The sequence below is a fragment of the Hirundo rustica genome, chromosome 7 (assembly GCF_015227805.2).
Source record: "Hirundo rustica isolate bHirRus1 chromosome 7, bHirRus1.pri.v3, whole genome shotgun sequence".
Lineage (NCBI taxonomy): Eukaryota > Metazoa > Chordata > Aves > Passeriformes > Hirundinidae > Hirundo > Hirundo rustica.
In genome coordinates this window covers 22,397,252-22,419,258 of record NC_053456.1, presented here as the reverse complement: position 1 = coordinate 22,419,258, position 22,007 = coordinate 22,397,252, and the positions used below count along the sequence as shown (strand labels likewise).

The window sequence follows — 22,007 nt, the reverse complement described above, 5'->3', positions numbered from 1 at the left end:
AAGACTAGGAAGGAATTTTTAGGAAAGACAGAATTTTATTTCTCTTCTCCATTCTTTTAACCCTCATGAAAAGTGTATCTTTCAAACCAGAGACTGCAATGTTACTTTCCACTCAGGAAGAAAAAAGAACCCAAACCAGTAAGACAGTGACAGGTTTAAATTCCACTGGAACAAAATTAAGAGATCCTCAAGTTAGACTTCATTTTAATGTCATTTCTCAAAAAATTTATTTCTTGGAAAAACAAGCTTGCTGCATAAAGGGTAATAAATCAGAAGTGGTGCCACCACACAACATACAATTTAAGAGCAATTTTTATTTTTAAGTTCAAAGGATGAAGTAGCTCCAAGCACAGCAGTTAAGAAACACAAAATAAAGTGGAAATTAAATAAAGCAACTAGTTGACGCTCAAGAGATTCTCAAAACTGCACTGACAAGCTGCATGTTATCTGAAGCTTTAGAACATGGTGCAGATTCTCAGTGTGATTTCACTAATATACAGATTATATCAAGTTACAGAGAAGACATATTTTTAATAAACATTTCAATAAACCACATGTTCTACTTTACTATGTCAGACTCCTGTGTACAGACTTCAAAAAACCTGTTAAATGCAGATTAACCTAATCTATGAAATGAAGCAACTTCTTTGCCTTCTTTCAATTAACTGTACTGTGCAGCTTATAAACTCTTTTCAAGTAAACTACTAAATAAGATACTTAATTTACTCAAATTTTCAACTTACCTTTTTCCTGTGAATTCTGCTTGACCCTTCTTATTGAAGATGAATTTGGAGTCATTATATCCCCATCCATTCCACTTCAAAAGTTCTTGCCTTAAAGGGAGAAAAATATGTGAGTGACAACATTAGCATATTGAAGATCCACAATGATTTTCCATTATATGGTTTTGGAAAAAAGTCTTACCAGAGGGTAATTCAAGAACTCAAGTACACATCAAAAGTGCATAACCCAGAGCCAAAAGAAATTCTGAAACCCACAACCATTACTCTTTCAGATTGCATCCTATGACTTGAAAGACAAGACGCTCTATAAAAACAACCACCAGCTTAAGTCATTGCACACTCTATTGAATCATAGATTCATTAAGGTTGGGAAAGACCTTTCAGATCACTATGTCCAACCTTTCACCAGACACCATCAGGCCAACTAAACCACAGCACTAATTGCCTCATCCAGACATTTCCTGAACACTTCCTGGGATGGTGACTCCACCACCTCCCTGACAGACCTTTTGATGCCTTGGGAAGACTGACCTGGAACAGAGACTGGACAGAGCTAGAGAATAAAGTAGGTATCTATTTAAAAGGCCTTTAAGGATACACCTTGGGCAATATAAGAGCCTGGCCAGGGCTACACCCAAGATGGACTTAAAATGGTCACAAAATGGACAGCTAGTCAAGAGGTGTTACGCTTTTATAAGCTGTGGTCCATTTGCATACTGGGGTTTAATTGTCCAATTACAGCTTCAGATCATGAAGTCCCATTTTCCTTGTTTTCTCTCTTCAGTCCACCGTTGTTATGCTTTTAAGCCTGAAAACTTGTAATGGCTTTGGTCTCCAGCAGGAAAGGATTTGTTTTGTCTCCCTACTCTCTGAAGGAGCTTACTAACATTTAACGTGAGGCTCAGAACTACACCCCTAGACAGCACAGAATCTGAAAAAACATGAAAGCTAAAACTTAAGGCATCATTTCCCTCAGTGAAGAAACTCTCCCTGATGCCCAACCTGAACCTCTCTAGTGCAGCTTGAGGCCATTTTCTCTCATCCTATGTCCTCTGTTATCTGGGAGAAGAGACCAACTCCCACCTGGCTACAACCTCCGGACAGGGAGTTGTAGAGACTGGCAAGGTCACCTCTCTGCCTCCTTTTCTCCAGGCTAAACACCCCCAGCTCCCTCAGCCTCTCCTTATCAGACCCGTGCTCCAGAGCCTTCCCCAGCTCCACTGCCCTTCTCTGGACACACTCCAGCCCCTCAGTGTCTTTCTTGTGAGGGGCCCAGTAGTGAACACAGGATTTGAGGTGTGGCCTCACCAGTGTCAAGAACGCACAGGGGAATGATCACAGCCCTAAGTTCTGCTGGCCACACCATTGCTGATCCAGGCCAGGATGCCTTTGGCCCTCCTGGCCACCTGGCATGCACTGGCTCACTCCAGCCAGCTGCTGACCAGCACCTGAAGGTCCTTTTCTGCTGGGCCACTTTCCAGCCACTCTGCCCCCAGCCTGTAGCAGTACAGGGGTTGTTGGGACTGGAGGGATTTGTCTGTTTTTCTTCTGTGTAGAGAGAGAGGAGTGGATCACTGGTGATACGGTGATGCTTTCCAGTTGGCAAGGGTAATGTGTGAAAGATGCACGGGTTTCACTCTATACATAAACATCAACCTACAAATAGGTAACATCTTAATATTTTCAGAATTAAAAAAAGACATTTAGTATTTAAATTTATTTTCTTGACAGAAAATAATGATTTTAGATGCTTGCCATCACTACCGCAATCCCACAGCATTCTTAACATTCAGTTGATGAGGCACTTCAAGACACATTTGGACTGAAAGTCATAAACAACAAAACCTCAAGAACTGCAAGAATAACATATCAAATACAACCAGAATATGATAGCATAAAACTATAAACATATAGAAAACAAACTCACAACTGCCAAAATACAAGCAGAAAATTGAAAAATCTTAAGCACAACCATATCAGAGGATCTCTTAACTATGATAAAGTCATCAAAACCGTACCAGTGTAAGAATATTTAAGACTTAAGAAATACACTAATAATAATTACAACATCAATCAAGCTTTGCTTTGAAAGCTTGCCATTTATGTACATTATAAATGAAATTACTAACCTAGTGTCCTAGGTTACAATGTAAAATGTGCCCAAAGGATGTATTCCATCACCATCTACATGATATGTTGAAACTAAGTTGTGCACCACTGTTTCCCATGCCCCCTCCCTCCAGACTATCTTCTGTTAATGGCCCATCAATGCCGTCCTGCATGACTCATAGATAACTCTCCCCAGGAGCTATCTCTGTTTAATGGGCAATCAAGGACCCATTACAAAACTGATAAAATGATATCAGTCCATTGTGAGATGCTCCGCCCAGGGGGAGGAGCCAAGCATTCCCACCTGGATATAACCTGGGATTTGGGACAGCACAGGCAGCCTTACCCACTGGATTCCCAGAGGACAAGGGCTACCAGACCTTTCTGCAGGAGCACTGCTTCAACAAGACCACTTCATCTGGACTGCTACCACCACGGTTTCAGGTTGTATTCTGACTCTGTCAGTGGTCTTTTGTACCATTGCATGTGTTTTATTTTATTTTACTTTTTTCCTCTCCTATTAAATTGTTTTTTTCTGACTTGGGAGTCTCTCGCTGGTTTTGCCTTCAAGCCAGCACACCTAGAAACTCAATTTTAGTTAAAAGAAATGCATCTCAAAGAAGTTTATCAAAAGATCATTTACCTCCCCGCCCTATATATAGCTCTTATTCTTTGACTGCCTAAGAGAAAGATGATCACGAGTGACCATTTCAAAAAGACCTTGTGATGCAGAGAAAACACTGTCTCAATCACTTTCAGCTCCAGCACTGTACACAAGATAACCATGTGATGATTGATTACCAAAAGTTTTCATTATAAAGATAATATTAACACTGGCTGCTGACATACTATCAGCGTTGTAATTCAACAGATTTGGCTTAAACCAAATCTGTTTTCTTCAAACTGCCTGTATGCAAGGTTTTAATTAATCAAATGGAAAAAAGCCATGGTCATGTATTTCATTACAATTGTTCAATTCAGACATTGCAACGAGCCTTTGACAAATCTGGCACTTAAAGCAAACTTTGTCAGTTGCTGAGTACTGAAATGACTCTACACAGTTTTGTGAAATAGCCAGTCTATGTTGCTCTTCCATACTGAAGAATCGATTCTAAAATTTCAGCCAAAATTAAACTGAGCAGAGCTGTCCAGACAGAGAAGCCTCTTCAGCTGCCTCCTTCCTCTGATATTTACATACGTAGAGTTCACACAGGAAAGGACAAGGCTCCACTCGTGTTCCATGGCATGGGAATGCCTCGTGCTATTGTGCTGCTGAGACAGATTACCAAAAAGGGTTCTTAAAGCATGTTATGCAGACTTGCCCATTTTTACCCTTATGTCTATGTATGTATATTTATAAATACTGCATATATTTATACCAAGTTCCACAAAGAAAGTAAGTCATACACAGTGGAGCTGCTCCAAGGTGAGAGGGTGACACAGAACTGGCCAGCTCAAGTGATTTTTTTTCTTTTTAACTAAATGTTCCATTCAAATCCCAATCACTACAGTCCTCCTCAAGGGAATATTTCTCCCTCTGCTGACTAAATGCAGTATTTCTATATACCTAATCTCCGTTAGTTTGTTGAATCCTGTAAAGTCAGAATAGACTTGATCTAACTAAGCAAGTCCGAGGAAGGCTCAAACAGCTTCCCCTCTAAGTCAGAGAGGGAAGTCCTCTTGCAAGGCAGTGCCAAAATAAATATGCCAACAATGATGCATGAAACAGGCTAGAGAAACTACCTGCAAAGCTGGAGACAATCAGAGCAAGACACAGAAGGCCAGGCCCTAAAGAAACTGGTGACATGAGATAAACTGATAATGGCCAGGTTTGAAACTATGTCCTGATGTCAGCACAGACCGATACTTCCCACAAAACCATGGGCAGGTATTATTAACTAAGGACAAAAAGACAGACATGAGGTCTGAGGTTTTTCTGCTACACTAACAACATCCCCATCTGCTTGCCTGTTCTAAAGGCCTAATTTCCTAGGTTGGTGTTAAACCACCCAGCACTTTGATCAGGCTCTAAAATACAGAACACAGTTTAAGAGTTTATTTTAGGGCTAAAAGGCTATTCCTGAGTAAAATTAAGTACACAGAGCTTTACTCTGTCAGACAACATAGCTCCCATCATTGGTGCGATGATAATTAAACTAAAATCTAAAATAACTGTTCGCATGTTTGTAGAAGAATAGTTGACCCAAACATTTTGGCTACCTCATATCACAAAGGCAGGAGACTTCACACCACCACACACAATGCGCAGTACTATATATCTTGTGGCAGGTAAATACCAGAACAAGAAATGTAGGCACACAATTTTTATATTCAAAACTATACTGAGCAAATCTGAGATTTCTAATTGGAGACAGGAAGCGTTGCTTTTGGAATGAGTCATCTTACATTTATTCTTTCTTTTGTCCCACCACACCAGAGTACTGCCAGTTTAAGAACTATGGTTTGATTCACACACTGCAGTTTCTAGCACTTCAGGCCTACATGCTATGAACAAGTCAGAGGAAATACTACATATGGCTTCCTAAAAAAGTGAAGCCTAAAGAAGCCTTTCTTAAAAGAAAGGCTGATCAGTCAGCTCTGATTTGTAAATCACACAGCTTGCAGGAAAGCCAAGCTGTTCAGATCTGAAAGGTTATGTTCTTCATAAGCAAGAGCAGGTGAACCTGAAGACTCAAGAGAATTACCCTCAGCAGAGAGGAAAGCAGAAGACATTCAGAGGAGAACTCCAAGCCTCTATGACTACTGAGGCAATAGCAGTGTCATACTCACATAATTCAAGACCTAATTTTTTGGAAGAGTGCTACATATTAGTTGACATACTATTCAGCCCAGGTGCAAGCAGCTCTGCCAGATGAAGCCAGGGCTCTTCCCTAGGTCTGGCTCACTATCCCAGCTCCCTCAAGTAAGGGAAATACACTAACACACACTGGCTGTGCATTTTCTTGTCTTTCCAGCTCCCATTTGGAAATCAAAACTGTAATTAGACTGTAAGAGACAGAAGGCAAGCGAGGAAAAAAAAATCTTTGAAGCGTTGTAACAGCATTCCTCTCTTGGCACTTTTATACTGCCCTTGCACAGCATTATTTATACAATCACCATTTCTTAGAAAACACGTTTCACACCCCAGCTGCAGCACAGCACTCCCACTGCCCTCTAATGCCCTGGTGCAGCAGTCAGAGCTGCCTGCCAGATTAACAACATGCACCACATTTACCTTGGCTCCCAAGAATGAGCCGAGCTGCCACTGAGCAACCAATGCAGCCTTCTAAGTCACCCAAATTTTTCACTCGCAGTATATCAGTGTTAAGAGAATACCATTCATCTCATATGCCAGATGAATATAAAGGGCAGAAAGGACTGCTGACCATCTGCAGACTTAAGCACACATTGAAATCTTCCTCCATGTAAAAGTACCCAATGTATCCAATGCTGTCTCTGAGGACTTCAGCTACCTATTGATCTGCAACTAGTATGTGCCATCATTATACCTGAACTTTTACAAATTATTTATCTGCTAACACATCAATGTTTTGTACCATCTGAAACACAACTACCTTTGCAGCAATAGCTCCTATCCTCATTCTTCAAAAATTCAAGGATTTGGTTCCTAAATGTTAAAATAATTAAAAAAAACAAAACAAACAAACAAAAATAACAAAAACCCAAAACACAACACTCCAAACCTGAATACTTTGTATAATATCTCAATATATCAAAGTATGTTAGGAAGTTTCACGTCCCAGCTTGAAAAAAACAAAAGCAGCTCAGCTTGACTTAGTCAAGTGACATGCTCATGCTACACATGTTTTATGTGTAGCAAGATATAATTTACACACCCTTCTGGTTTTCTTCCCAGAGTCCTTTTCAAGAATATATAAGCCAAGACACACCAGCATGTGACACTATTCTCACTTTAAACTAGATGTTATTCAGTATTGTACCCAAACTACCTTATTTAAAGACAGCACCTGTCCTATTCAGTACATAGGCTTCAACAAAATATCAAGCTCATTAGCTATCTCATTTTTTAGAGAAACATGGAATATTTTAGTCAGAAATCATAGAAACTGACCAGTACTTTCTTGCTTTCTAACTTAAATGATAGAAATTCACCACTGAAATACACAAATCAAACCTTGCTTGTATGTTTTTATATATATATATATATATACATGAAATTATATTGCCTGAAAGAAAACACGTCACCGTGGAAGCAGTGACAATAGATTAACACTGTGACTAGTTTAAGTGAATATAAATATTCCACTTTTATTACAATGCCCAACACTAAAATGCTACTTTGACTCACTGGATAAGGGTTTTACTGTCGGGGGCAGGAGGGTGGCCCTGGCCCACCAGCTGAACCAGTGCTCCTGAAGAACTGCAGTCACTCAGCTGGGCAGGCAGAGGCATTTGGACTACACTATTTCAACAAACTATACCTGCCTGCACGGTTCAAATCCCAGGTTTTAGTGACTGGTACAGTGACTGGATTAAGGAGTTCTCATCTCTCTCATAGGAAGCTGATAAGCTCAGAGTCTCTCACAGATCGCTGAGGCTTCTTTGGAGAAGCAAGATGAATTGGCAGTTCAATCCAGCTGGAGAAACGTGACTCAGGTGGAGCAAAGCCCAGATGCTCCCATGAGTTTCCTGACAATAACCACTGACATTGTCAATTCAATCACTGGTGGATGTTCAGCACTAAAATCACATACACATAAAATATTCACAGGCGCTTCTGTTGCACAATGGAAGAACCAGCAGATTCCTGGAAATCAGTTTAAAGTGGCAGTTCAAAGTAAAGTGGCACAGGCTTAAGCACCAGTATTTGCCTAATGTAACACAGTCTTGCAAGCTGTAGAGCTCTTGCTAAACTCAGTGCGTGGGTGCAGTAATACTGAGACAGTATTGTGGTGGTAAGGTGTTACAAGAAGACATTACCCAAGGAACAACTCCTCAGAGCCTACCTCAGTCGGACTTTGGGTTACCGACCCAGCCCCTCAGCTGCAAATTCAGAACCCTTTCCACAGGTGGCACAGAAGACTGCTCTCCCTCTCCCCTGGAGCAGTGCCTCTGTTCAGATTACAGTCACACTCCTAAACCAAGCAACACTACACTGTGCTTCTGAAGCCAGTAGTAAATTAGCATCAGGTGCCTGAAAGTAAGAAAAAACATACAGCCCAAGGAATTGTTTCAAGAACGGCTTTGTGAAAGCATCATTTATCTGGAGAGGAACACTGCAGGCAGAGTATCTGCTGTGATACCTTTTCCCTCTTGGAAGACCTTCCCTGCAGCAAAGCTAATATAATTGTTCTCAAGTCTGAAGCCAAATAACAGCTGTTTTTTAACTTTAGACACATTCAGGTTCTGTAGCCCACACTTTCAGCTAAGCCCCTGCAGCTGCACATGCACTGATTCAGTTGCTATTCTGTTCACTGAATACTTAATACAACAACACAAACCTCATAATTACTGTTTAAACCTACAGTAAGCAGCAAATGCAGACAACCAGGTTTTAGGCATAAGACTTCAAGGGTTTAGGTACCCAAAAGCAGAGTGCTTTTTATTCTGATAAAACAAGTGTTCGATTTCCTTACACACATTCGTAGCCTTGACTATTTCATTACTCTTCATTTCACCACACTGTAATAAACAAAACCCCAAGGAATAAGGAAATTAGTGTTTCTCTAGTGTTCTTCCATAGTAAACAAAGTCAATTAGGGTGAATTAAAAATTGAGGAAAGCCAGGACATCATAATCATTCTTCTCAGTAGACACTTGGCCAAATGATTATTCTTATGAAACAGAATACTCTACTAGAAGCTCTCTCTATTCCACCTACTACTTCAGCTGGCACCAGTTTCACTTTTATCTTTGAAGAGATTTCTCTACTACAAAATGCACACACATGGCTACTTCCAGGCATTAAATGAAACAGCACAAAAAGATCAGTCCTTTGAGAAGTATTTTCCGAAAGCTTGCAAAACCAGGAAATCTGCTTTGCTGTCTTAAACAAAATAACAAAGGACTCAAGTGTCTGCCATTTTTCTGTGCAAGTCCAGTTCCTGGACCCCTTTTAACCCATCCCATAGAGAATATTTTGGCATGCTTTGTGGCAAATACTTCACAGCTCAAGAAAACTTTCTGGCCTACACCATCAACCTCAATGGCGTGGCATGGAACAGCCCAGTTCTGGATATAGCAACTCTACAGAGGTATTTGGATTGTCCATCATTCAACCTGCAACTGATTTTTAATACTCCACATTACTGACTTTCTACAAAGAGGTACAGTAACACTTCAGGAAAGTCTAGCTGACTGCAGTTCGCTACACTACTGATCTCTTTACTTTGCTTCAGCTCAAAGCAGCTTCTAGTCCAATTAATTACTTTAGTCTATTGCATTATCAGATTATTCTAATACTGTGCAGTTTAAATAAACACATAAGTTTAAATACACACGTTCATTTCCTTGTACGTAACAGTTCAGATCTCAGTAGATATCAAGTAGATGATCTACGAAAGTCTTTCAGTTTTTGCTATAAACTGCTACTCCCTTTCATATAATAGTCTGCATTGAGCTTCACCTATTAAACACTTCACGCCTTTATATAAGCTCTTTTTCTAATAAAATTTAGCTAATGAATATATCCAGTTTGGTTTACTTGGTATCAAATAATCTAACAGTAAATATTGTGTTATTTAAATTCTGATAGATTTCCTGCATTTCATCTTCCTGACATACAACTAATTGGAGCTATGTGTTAGACAGGAATTGTTGTCACATATGAAGTCACTTTTGAAATCACCATCAGATTATAACACTTTTTTTCATGTTAATGTTTCCATGAGAGAATCTTCTTTATCTGTTCCTCAAGTATTAACTTTGACTAACAGTTAATTGCTTTGATGCAATCATAGAACCTCCTGTGAACTGCCACACCTTCATCAATGCAACAGGTTGTCACTCTCCTGATTTCTTAACACTGATGAAGTGGCACTGGCCCTTTCCTTCTTCATCACCTTAAACTCAAAAGTCAGCTACACCAGGATACAGCTTTGCACCACGTGTTGCTTAAACACTCTTCTCTTAAGGATGAAGTCCTTATTAAAAAGATCACTCTTAGTATTGGGGGTAAGATACAAAGCCTTTCGGAAGACACTTGTTATATCCAAGCAGTACCAATTCTTCAAGAGTTAACTCATGTTGCTGCATAATAACATCATAGTCGTTAGCAGCAAGAACTGCAAGTGTCTATATGAAGAAGGTACAGCAACATTAACACATTACCCTGAACAACCTGCTTGTGAACTCCACACACAGCACTCAGCTCGCTACACACTTATCCCTTGGTTTACCCTGTGTAACAGTATGTCCATAATAATTAAAAGATATTCACAAGCCTCTCTTCATCCCCTAGGAAAGCAGCTTCTCCACAGAGAGATAGGATAATCAGGAGATCCTGTCCTGCTTTCTGTTGCTCCAGGACAGAATAATTTTTAAGCCTACAAGCTACTGAGTCAACATATAGTTAAAGTAAATCAATTATCCCTTTTAACAAAGACCAAATTGTTGAAAGTTTGATTTGTTTAAGTTATACTATACAAGCTGTTTTGATGAGATGAGCATCAGTGCATGCTCCATCTCTGAGGCACTCTGACTTTCTAGCACACCCAGCAGTTACTGTGGTACAGCTCTGTCCCAGGAAGTTGTAGCTCCTGACTGCTCCCAAAGCAGTACAAGTTGAACACTTCATGTACACACAGTTATTCAGAAGCTTATGTAAGTTTCAAGTCTCACCAACAAAGTGAGCTTACCAGTCAACAAAAGTTAACAGCATAACATAAAAGGACAGGAAAAGTAATATCAAGGAAGAGTTATTTTCCAGCTCAATTGTTTTACCAACGTTTTCAGCATGCCTGTCATCCTCTTAAGGCTTCAACACACATTGTGTAACTATAATTCTATCTTTCACTGAAACACTGAATTAAAATATTACATTCAAACCAGAAATGCCACTGAGAAATAATATCTCTCACAGTACCTAAGATTTCCCTCAAGAGGATACTCAGACAAAAAGATAGTCGCTTGTCTTTTGAGGAAATTTTCCCAACTCAGTAACTAGAACCTGAAAAAGTAGAAAGCGTATTACAATCCTTAAACACATCAATATGCAAATGCATTGCTCAGTCTTCCAAGGTAAATTTTTATTTGGAAACAAGAAGAATTGAACAAGACCTACAGACTTTCAGTCAATACCACATACTCTCCATCCTCCCCTTGCTGGTGAGAAATAATGTCTGGATAAGATCTTCAACAGTTTGGTCATTGAACTCTCAATAAGAAAACCATGTTTCTAGAAGCCACTTCTACTGATTGTTAGAAAAGCAGCCAGAAAAAAAAATTGCCTGATCACAGACCTGAAGTACTACAGAGGGTTTTTTTCATCAAAGAAAGCCATTCACTCGCAGGAGAAATGTGACATGAGGAGAGAGCACCTAAATCTGCTATAGTAGTGTCTTTAGCTTTGCTACTATTTTAAACACTACAGGAAAGATGCAACTGATGTAAAGAACAAAAATTTTGCTTAAGGTACTTTTGGCTACAGCTCTGCTAGGAAAAATGAAGGTAACAGTTCAAGAGACAGAAAAGCTGAATCAGCACTCTGAACAGACTACAGGAAAACAGCATCCAGCTTTGGATTGTCCTAGTATTACCAATAAAAGGCATAGACTGTCTCCAGGTCAGTTATTTTTTACTAGATTGTCCCATCAACCTTCTTGGCCTCACAAACAAAATCAGCTCCAGATTAGCTGGGAGACACTAGAACAAGACTCAGGCATTCATCAGGCTCCCCCTAAATCAGTGAAGGCAACAGAACTTTCTCTTCCATCACTCCAAAACCTGGGTATTATCCTCAAACATGAGCTCAACCAAGATCCTCATATCCTAGCTATACTGAAATATCAGAATTTTCACACGCAGCATCTTAGGTGTGTTTCAACTATATCTCATATGTTCAGACAGAAACTTAAGACAGAGATAAAGCTCCTTTTAAGTTTTTCTTGTTTCTACACACACAAAAAGGCTGGGTTCTAAGTACAGCAAGAAAGTTGTATGTCTGGTGAAGAACAAGCTGAGCTCTCCAGCAGTTCCCTTACACCCCCACAGGAAATTTTTGAGTTCAGATCAAGTTATTTAGAGTAAAAATGCGAATCCATTATGATCCTACAGCAAATCCTAATAGGGGAGAGCAACATCAATAACTTGTAGAAGTACGGGTGTTAAGTTCCTGTATCCTGTGAAGTTCCCAAGCCTGTGTTTCCACAGAGAATGACGCTATCTTTCAGGTCACAGGCATCATCACAAAAGTTTATTTCTCCTGCTCTTCACAGGTGCAATAACTGGCTGCAGAAATTATACAGCAATCGATTTAAAATAAATGCCTCAAAAATAGCTAAGCTAGTGTTTTTCAAAAACAGTGATTTCTTCCTAGATTCAAACCAAACAAAAACTCAGTATGGAAGGCAACAACTTCAGGACCCATCTGTCCCAGTAAGCAGCACTGTTTGACACATCTCCTGCACAAGCATCAAATTCTCCTCAATGAGAACTGAAAGCTTTCAAAGCTATTCACATCTGACTGCATGTTCATGACATCCCAGTCCTTCCAAAGCAGGCAAGTTCAGTTTGTGAACATAGGCCACAAATTGCCTGTTACGAGAATCCAGGCTGTTCTTTACCCTCTTTTTGAAAAGGTTGAGAGCAAAGTATGGACTGAACAGATTTTCCTCAAAGGAGGAACAGCTCCTCTATTCACTGCTTGTCCAGTCTGGCTCTGGACTGTCCGCATGCACTAAGAAACTAGTTCCCATCCACAGCTCAAGAGAGAGCAGGCGGTTGTCTACTACCTAAGCCTTAAAACACTCGTGTAAGATAGCAAGCCAACACACATATAGAAAATCCACATCTGAGAAAGGGGGAGCAGTGAAAGAAAGTCACAAAACTAATTTAAGTCCACCCCAGCAGAAAGAGGGCCTCATGATAATAAATTCCATGGAACTAAATAATGGCATTATAATCATAGCATTAAAAAAAAAAAAAAAAAAAAAAATCTAGCAGAAAAACAACTTTGAACTAGAGAAATTGACTGTTTTCCCTTGGTGTCATGTGACCTGACTCCTTACTACTACAGACAGCAAGAACCAGAAAATGTAGTTCACAGCTCTAAAATTATTCGTTTCTAAGAAACTTTTTGTTAGAGCCTAATATATGAGCACACTCTGCCAATATTCACATCAGCTGAAGGTTTCTGTGAACAGGGAAGGACTGAGACCAGACGGAGACCTAGTTCTCCACACGTGCTGCATTCCTCATTAGAGCTGCCTCCACGTACTTTACAAAAACAAAACTTCTCCATCGCACCTAAAGACGTGGTTAAGATGACCACGAACGGTTTTCCATTTTCACACCATCCTACTTACTACGGAACCAGGTAAGAGGCAGAAGAAACCTTCTTTCGGTCTCCTCCAGTCCCCACAGCGGTGAATGGCTGCGGCACACCACCCGCCACCGGCATCTCCTCACCCTCCTCCCCGCCGGAGCCGCGCTCCTCCCGCCGAGCCCCCGCGGGGCCTCCCCGGGCCCCGCCGGCCCGCGCCCGTCCCCGGGCGGAGGAGAGCGCTGTCAGAGCGCTGTGGGGCCGCCCCGAGCCCGGCCCGCACCCACGGCCCCGCGCTCCGGGAGCCCGTCCGGCCCGCACCCACCGCTTCTTCGGGATGGAGCCGGAGGCCGGCCCGGCGGAGCCGCCCTGCGCCTTGCAGGGGCTCGGGGAGAGCGCTCCCCGCCCCGGGGCCCGCGGCGAGCCCCGCAGGTGCCCGGAGATGATGCGCAGCCGCCGCCGGGCGGAGGACGGGGAGCCGCCGCCGCCTCCCGCTGCCTCCCCGGCCGCGGCCGCCATCGCTTCCGCGTCGTGCCGCGACCGCCGCCGGGTGAGAGGGCGCGCGGGCGGAAGGCGCCGCCCGGCGGCACCGCCCGCCCCCCGCCCCGGGGCCGCTCGCCGGCGCGGCCCGGCGCTCGCGTCCTGCCGGGGCCTCCTGCCGCGGCAGCGCGGGGCTCCCGGGGAAAACGGAGAGACGGAGAAAAGGCGTTTGTTAAAGATTTCCCTCCTCCCGTGCCGCAGTTACGGCCCCCCTGGGTCGCCGAACAAACTTGAGAGAGCACAGAGGTGTCCTTTAGAGATTAGGATTGCCTAAGTTAATGATGAAATGCTAATTAATGGCAATAGCATAGGTGGGTTACTTAAGAAATAGGTCGGTGAGGTGGCAGATAATCCTCCGGGTGTTGAGGATTTTATCATCGCTGTTGACAGGGGGATTACTAGGCCCTGGTGAGTGCGGAGCTGCTGAGCCCGGTGCCTCTGTGCATGTGCACCCGGCTGTCCTGGAGGGGAGGACCCAGGTCCCGGAGATCTGCTCCCCCACTAAACCCGCACCAGCTGCCGGGAGCGCATCTCCTTCTCTGTCCGGGATAGCCATCACTGGGCTAATCCTCCCAAAAACTCACAACCCTGACCGTATTTGGGCCTTGTGGGAACATCTGGGATTCACTCTGTAGCATCACTTTGAACTGGCATTTAAAGGGAGATAAAGATTTGATGCCAACCCCAGGTGCTTTCTGCTCTGAATTTGCCTTGATGCACGAGAATGCTTTGGATTTCCACTCAGGAAAGGATGTGAAAACTGGAAACATTTTAAAGCAGAAGAGATGAGGATTTTTTCCATCAGGGAATGAAAAAAAGCTTAACAAACTGAAGTCCCTTACAAAAGACTAAGGAAGACAGGTTATCAGTCTTCACATGCATAAAAGACTGCTGTGGAGTGAAAGGAAGCAATCAATCTGCCCTTCATGTCCCAGCTAGGTTGGTGAGAAGTAATGAGCTCAAACTGCAAGATATAACTTCAGTATTGGCATTAGACTACTTTCTAATGGCAGTGAAAATGAAAAACTCTTGTAGTCTGCCTAAGTCACCTTCATTAGACAGCGTTAAGAACAGACAACATGCATCTATCAGACATATCATTATAAGCAGCTCTGCTCAGGGCAAGGTGATGGGCTAGATGACCCCCTGAGACTAATTCCAGCTTTTCCTCTGTGACATGAAGTATCTCACACCGTTGAAGCCTACTCAGGTGTCACACAGGACCTACCTTCATGATCAGCTTTTGCCACTGACTGGCACCAACCAGCTTTTTGGAAGTCCTGAAATGGATTGCTGGGATCTGTGTGATGACTGATATTTTCATAATGACATTTTGTCTATCGGCATTGATTTAATTTGTTCATTTCTTCCTCAGATATTTGTTACGTATGTGAAATAAAATCCCATGAAAATTGATAAAAACTCTTACCCTCTTTCAAACCTCTATTAGGGACCTGTTTCTCCCATGATACTTCAATGTGGTGCCTTTCCTTTAACTAAGCGGGAAGTTCTCCAGGGAGCAGTATGTACTGCATAAGCAGTGAGACTTGGGCTCAGTTCCTTGCCTCACATGCAATATTGGTGCTTCTTTGAGTCATAGCCCCCCCCAAATACAAACCAAGGATAACAGGATCTCCCTAGAGAGACTGGGCTGAAGATAAATACACTATGGGCCGTGTGACAATATAGGACCAACCCCAGTAATGCCTACTGATGAGAAGCAGTTCATAAAAGTCAGCCAGGTGCTATTACCCTTTGTTTTGCTTTTATTCTCACCATTGTTAATTGATTTTATGCCCTTTGTGTACTTTGTCTAGAAAATAGTATGCAATTTTCCTGGGGCAGTGATTGCACTAGTTGCAATGGGATCTCAGCCTTAAGTTAGGTTTCTGGTATTAGTACAACATAAACAGCTGCTGTGGCAGTTTGGTAGTTTGGTTGTAGAGTTAAATTTCCCCCCTGTGAATAATTTGTATACAAGTTTCTGGATTAACTCGGGCATATCCACATTTAGCTGTCTGCTGCTACAGAGGCAGTCTGTAGGGAACAAACAGGGGCCTCGACTGAGTTTCCATTCACATTGTTTACTGAAGTTCTGGATGTAGCTGGGGGGACTTTCAGTCACGGTTACCTAAAACTTTCCACATGGCGGAAGGCTGCCAAAGAGGTACTAAATCCCCTGTAGTAGGCTTCAGATGTTCCTAGAATGTTTCCTTGTATCACAGTCACTTGTAAGGAACAATAATGAGCCCAGTGGTCATTTATTTCATCCTAATTGTAGAGCTTCGCAGTAAAAAATTGACCTCAGCTAGAATCTGATAAGTAATATTTGTCACTACCACACAATTTATTTCTCAAAAAAGTTCCAAATTAGCTTTTAAAGTATGTCTGTGACTGAAGATTTAACGGGATGCTAGAGACATGGTGGTATGATTTGTAAACTGTGGAGAGCCTTGTCCTTTGCAAAGCAGAGGAATAGCTAAGTCACACCTCGTGTTTGTGCAAGAGGGGTCTTTTCTAACTATAGGGATGCTAATCTCCCACCAGGGGTCTGCATGCAATCCCTGCTTCACTTGGAATCTTCATAAAAAGCAGCAGTAACATAATGTCCTGTCACGTTGTGAGGTCACTGTTTCTCACTTACCTGAAGTGAACCACTGGCATGTTTTCAAAGACAGTATCTAATCTAACCATATAATTCATTCTGATAACTAGTAGTGCTGAGAAGAAAACTTAGGCAACACAATTTTGAAAGCAGTATGTTGTGACAGAAAATAACATATCAATAAAAATACCAGCAGATCTACAATGCAGTAGTTGGAAGTATTCTAATTGTTGTGGAGCCAAAGCAGCAGCCTTTGGCATTCCATGAGCTGTCCTTCCCACAAAACCGAGTGCATCTGTAAGCATAAGTGAGATGCCAGCTCAGTGGGACACCTCATGTCATCAAAGACCTGCATTTCCAGAATTCTGTACATTGGCATTTTCAAGAGACATAGTTTTAAAGCCAGTTTACAGTGTAACACAAAATAAAGTTGCCAAAGTACTTTAAACTTTCACCTTCATAACAAGGTGTCTCAGAGTTCCATTACGCGGTGGTGCCATGGAGACCACAGAGGGAACATGCTCTCAGGACAAACACGACACTCCCAGGCAACCTGCACACAGGCTGTGCAAAGAAAAGACTCTTCTGATAAATCTTCTTGCCTTGAGTGGAGTGCTGCAACAGGCTGTAGAGAATCACATGAGAGCCCCTGAGATGTAGGTATCAGATGCAGAAAATTAATTGATGGGAAGTAGCAACTGTACACACATCTGGGAGAGGAGGTAAAGTACAGTGTTCAACCTAAAGTGTAGTAAGAATTCTGAAACATTTCAAAGAAGTTTTATTGAAACATGAGAAAGTTCCCAGTCCTAGCATGAAAGTGCAGTCCTACAGTACGTCTGTGCTATTCCTTTACTGACTAAATAGCTGAAAAAGTTGTGGGATTCTTTTTGTTTACTTTTCATTTTAAAGTGACACAGCTTTGAGCTACAATTCTTAATTCACCTCACTGCTTCTGAAGGCAACAGAAGAACATTATCATAATACTAGGCTTTGAGAAAATAGACATAAAGGAGATTTGCCTTCTAGAAAAATGAATAAGTAGAAACTATTTTTTTCAAGACTTTTAATTTCATGGTGCTGTTTGCAAGGTTTAAGTGGAAGGAAACACCTATTGAATAAGGCATGTTCCAGATGCTCTTGCTTTCTCCAGTTCAACCACTATTAAGATGTGATTGATGTATTATCTAATTATCTAATTATCTAATGTATTAGAACACCTTTTTGTTCCGTGCCCCTATACAAAAGACACCGCCTACAGAGAGGTGAGGTTTTGGCAGCCATAGGTTTAGGATGGGTGTGGGACATCCACGGCTGAATCACGGACTCAGAAGAAGCTGTTGAGGCAATAAAAGGGGGGAAAAAGGCATAAGCCCTTGAGATAACCTCTGGATTAGTCATTTTTTCACCAGAGGGAAAAAAGAACAAAAACCAAGCCTACGCGCATTCATGAACATGTCATTCAACACCAAGTCATTCATGCTCTGGGAGGAGTTTTGTTGACATGGAATGGGCCAAGAAGTTTTCCTGAAGTAGCCAATTTCTCTAAGTCCTACTTAGGCATTGTGTCACTTTTATAATGTCAGCAGAGTTCCTGGGAAAAGGTCCTCCATCCATCCATCCATCCATCCATCCATCCATCCATCCATCCATCCATCCATCCATCCATCCATCCACTAGCAGCTTACAGCACTATGAGCTCAGCTTGTTGGCCTCAGTGCCACAGAAGAAGAAAGGCCCAGGTCTCAGGGCTTAGAGCTATGGAGAAGCCTGAAGGACCTCAAGCCATCAGCAAGGATCAGCCTGGATTTGAAAAGTTACTCAAGGATAGGAGAGTTAATAGGGAAAAAATAATAGAAGAGAGCACAGGACTCTAATGAAACCTCTAATTTAGGGATCTCCAACCAGAAGCTGACATTTTTTTATGTAGAAAATGTTAGTGGGCAGTATGTTCTCTCTTTAAACATACAAAAAATGCAGATGTTTTTGTACATGGTGTTCAACTCTCCCCTGTTAAAGAGAGAAAGTGTAAAAGGAGTTCAACTATTTCAGCTTTCAGTCAACAAGATGATCTGAAAGCTTAGAAATGCTAAAACTTAAAATTAAGCCTGTATCTGAACAATCTGAACAATGACTGAGAATCAAATCCTAAGTCCTTGTCCATAGTATATTTAAAAATGCATATAGACTCCTCAGTGAAACTGCTGTGACTTCACCAAGCATTCCACTGGTGCTCCAATGCAGAGTTACTAGTGATATATTTTTACTATTGCTGTAAGTGACTCCAGGCCTGAACTTTCTGTATACCAATTTTGCATAGAATAAAATTACTTTCTAAATTGTTAGCTGTATGCACGGATAAGTTTGTGCATATCTCTGTTCAAAGCTGGCAAAGCTGTTTGCCTCTGCAAAGGGAATGAGATGCATCTCTGTTTCTTCTGATTACTTCTGGCAGTCAAACCAGTTGTGCTCTGTCACTGGTAGCAGTAGTGGCAGGTGTGTTCCTCAGTGTACATACTTTGCAGGTGTGTAGTGAACTCATTTCACTGTCTTCATCCTGCAATGACAGTCCTGCTGCATCCAGAAAAACTAAGGGAAGAGAGACAAGCTTCATAGAAAACTCTGCATAGAGATGTAAAGCCCTGCCCGGTTTCAGCTCCTCCACAGTGTATGTCGAAAGCTTGGCAACAGAAAAAGCTCTCATATTTACTTTTTGAGGCAATTCTGTAAAACCAAACAATAGTTACCACATATGTCCTCTCATGGCTTGGTCAGTGAAATTAAGCATAATTTGACTTCTACAGACAATTAGTTTTCAAGGTGCATATCCCAAAGGAGCTCAAGTGCACACTCTTTTTTACTGCCCCAAGACTTTCTCCATTTCCCCTTTTTTAAGAGAGCTGTCAGTTAAAGTAAAATTTAGCTGCCCAGCATGACAAGGGAGCTTCTGTAGAAACTATTTGCCTCTATATTTTCCTGCCTGTTGAAACTCTTGTACACCTGCATTTTGTCTTGGTGACATTGTCTCATGACTATTCTCAGTTCTTCATACTGGAAAATAGATTATATTATAGCATTTTCTAAATTATCCAGTCTAATCATGTAGTTTGATTAGACTTTTTTTTACATTAAAATTCTCCCAATCTGCTGTAATTTCTCAGAATTTAGAGGAGAAAGAAGAAATTAGGTAATAATGACATTTGCTTAATTCTGTATTTTCCTTGTTCATCTCCCTAGACATATTGGTTCTAATAACTATTGTTACTCCTAAGGGTATATAACATATCAACTGTATTGTGAAAGAGAATGTTGCTTGTGTTTTACTTAGAAACTCAATCCTTGTATATCCTTTTGAGAAGATTATAAGTATGACAAGAGCTCTACAATTTCTGGGTGAGAACAGCATCTCATGAGGAGGGTAAATACAAGGGTATGAAGAGGGCTGATTGTGCTTGAACACTGTTTAAGTCAGTTGAATTTTTACTTGCTTAATTAAAATATTAAAAAGGTGTTGATGAAAAGCCTAGTGTATTTGTTCAGTTATTGACTGAATCCTATTACAGAGTTCTTTGCTGGAATAGGGACATTTATCAGATAACTTGGCAAAAATATTTGGCATATTTCAGTTAAAACTCTAACACTTAACTGACTCACAAAAACCCTTTCCCGGATCAGATAGCCAGTCAGCTTAAGAAATTCTTGGAGTTTAAAGAGAAGGAACATTTTCTTCTAGTGTTTATTACATCTTAAGACAATTCCCTAAGTATGCTCTTGGGGATTTCCGAGGTATGCAACATCAGACACACAACTGAGCAAGGTAATTGAGTAAACATCATGTCTGGGACAGGCAGAGTGTTTGAATAGACCATGCAAAAAATGTTCCCAAATGGAAGCTGACAAATAATTACATGACTCTTTAAAATGAGCAAAGCACATCTGAGGTGTTAGATTCTACCTCTAGGGTTCCCTTCACATGGTGCCATTGGTTTGATCACTTTGCATGTGAAACAATGTCTTTTCCCCTGCTTAAAACAATAGATTTTCATGATCTTGAGGGAACTAGATGTTAAAACAGAATAAAACATCTACATCTTAGATTAAGCCTGTCTCAATAATTCTCATATCATATCATGTCATATCATATCTCTTGATAATCATCTCCCACACAACAGTGAAATTGTCCTGTAAAGGTACCTACTAATGGTAAGTCAAGGTTATATAACTAACAAAAGGGAATTTTATTAAACATCTGAATTTCCAGGTGCTTTGTGAAAATGGAAGGCAGTTTACAACTACTCTGAGGCATCTGTATTTGTTCTGATACATGCAGGCAGCCATATCCTTTTTATAAATCAGATGCATAGTCTTTTAACACAGCTAAGAGTGGAGACTATCACTATCATTTAAAGTCTGATGGGGAAATGGGTTAGGCTGAGTCTTGATGTTCTGCAGATTTGCAGTTTATGCACAAAACTACTTCAAGATATGTTTACCCAAATAGCAACTTTCTCCCATGCCCTGAACTTATATCTTTTTTCAGCCCTCAGTGATATTCAGTTCCTTCCTCATCAGTTCCCTCCAAGTCTCCTGCAATTCCTTCTAATTTGGCTTAAATTCTCTCTGGACTGCCAAAGCAAAGGTGCTCTCCCAGTGTGTACTGAAGAAATGTGAGGGACTAATACAATTTATTTTGAGAGTCATGCTTCAGAATGAAGACACTCAGGAATACATGCAAAGATAATGAGAACAGATTGGCTGAGAGTCAGGCAGAGCGTGGAACAGACACACGTGGTGTAATCAGGCATTTAATGGTCCCTTCGTGTGCTGTGCCAAGAGGGGACTGAGCACCATAAGCAGTTACATGGCAAGATAATGGAGGCAAACTGAACATTTAGAAATGGCCTTTCTTGAGCTTGCCACAGAAAACTCTGGCAGGAGACTGCCAATGCCACGAGCACACCACACTCTGTTTGCTTGTACCATGTTCCTTTTGTACCTCTCCTGTCGCTCAAGGAATGGAGAAATGGGAAGGAGGAATTGCAGTCAGCGAAAGAGGAACCAGAGTCACAGAGCTGTCAACAGGGAACTTAAGCACAAGCTAGCGAGCACCCTCCACCATGTGGTGTTGCACTGGTGGCCAGCCACAGCAGAAAAGTAGTGATTTAATGGTTTACAGGCAGTTAAATGATCATTATGCCAGTACTAGACCATTTACATTTTGTTTGGGGCAGAAGCTCGCAGCTTCCATAACTTATTCTCCTTTTCCTTGGAACTGGATCTAAGCTGTTCAGTTCTGCCCCTTCTGAGATCGAAAAAACAAAAGGAGGAGACAGACTGAATTCTGAATAAAGAGATCAGGTAGTAAATCAAGGAAATTTGAACAAATGTAGCTAATTCTGTCATTATGCGAAACAGAACAAATGTTGATTCAACTCTAGTTTAGGCTGGGGCAGTTGAAGGCAGCTGAACAGAATATTTGAATGAGTAAAAGCAACATTTCTGCTCAGATTCAAATCTGTTGCTGTTTTTAAAACACAGTTTTAGCATC

The 22,007-nt window shown here is 41.4% G+C and overlaps 1 protein-coding gene across 4 annotated transcripts in view; it reads right to left on the bottom strand.

Annotated features, from left to right (window-relative positions):
• The window catches only part of AGPS (alkylglycerone phosphate synthase), a 78,203-nt gene that overhangs the window by 37,511 nt on the left and 18,685 nt on the right, over positions 1-22,007 (bottom strand). For 2 of the 4 annotated variants that reach the window (XM_040070316.2, XM_058421294.1), the window contains one exon: positions 744-833. Coding sequence is in view for 2 of the 4 variants with exons in the window: in XM_058421294.1 (XP_058277277.1) it covers positions 744-833 (90 nt within the window). In the remaining 2 variants the exon portion in view is untranslated. Of the gene's footprint in view, positions 1-743; positions 834-13,639; positions 13,834-16,914; positions 17,085-22,007 lie in introns of those variants that run through there. The other 2 variants (XM_040070315.2, XM_040070314.1) reach the window with 2 other exon arrangements.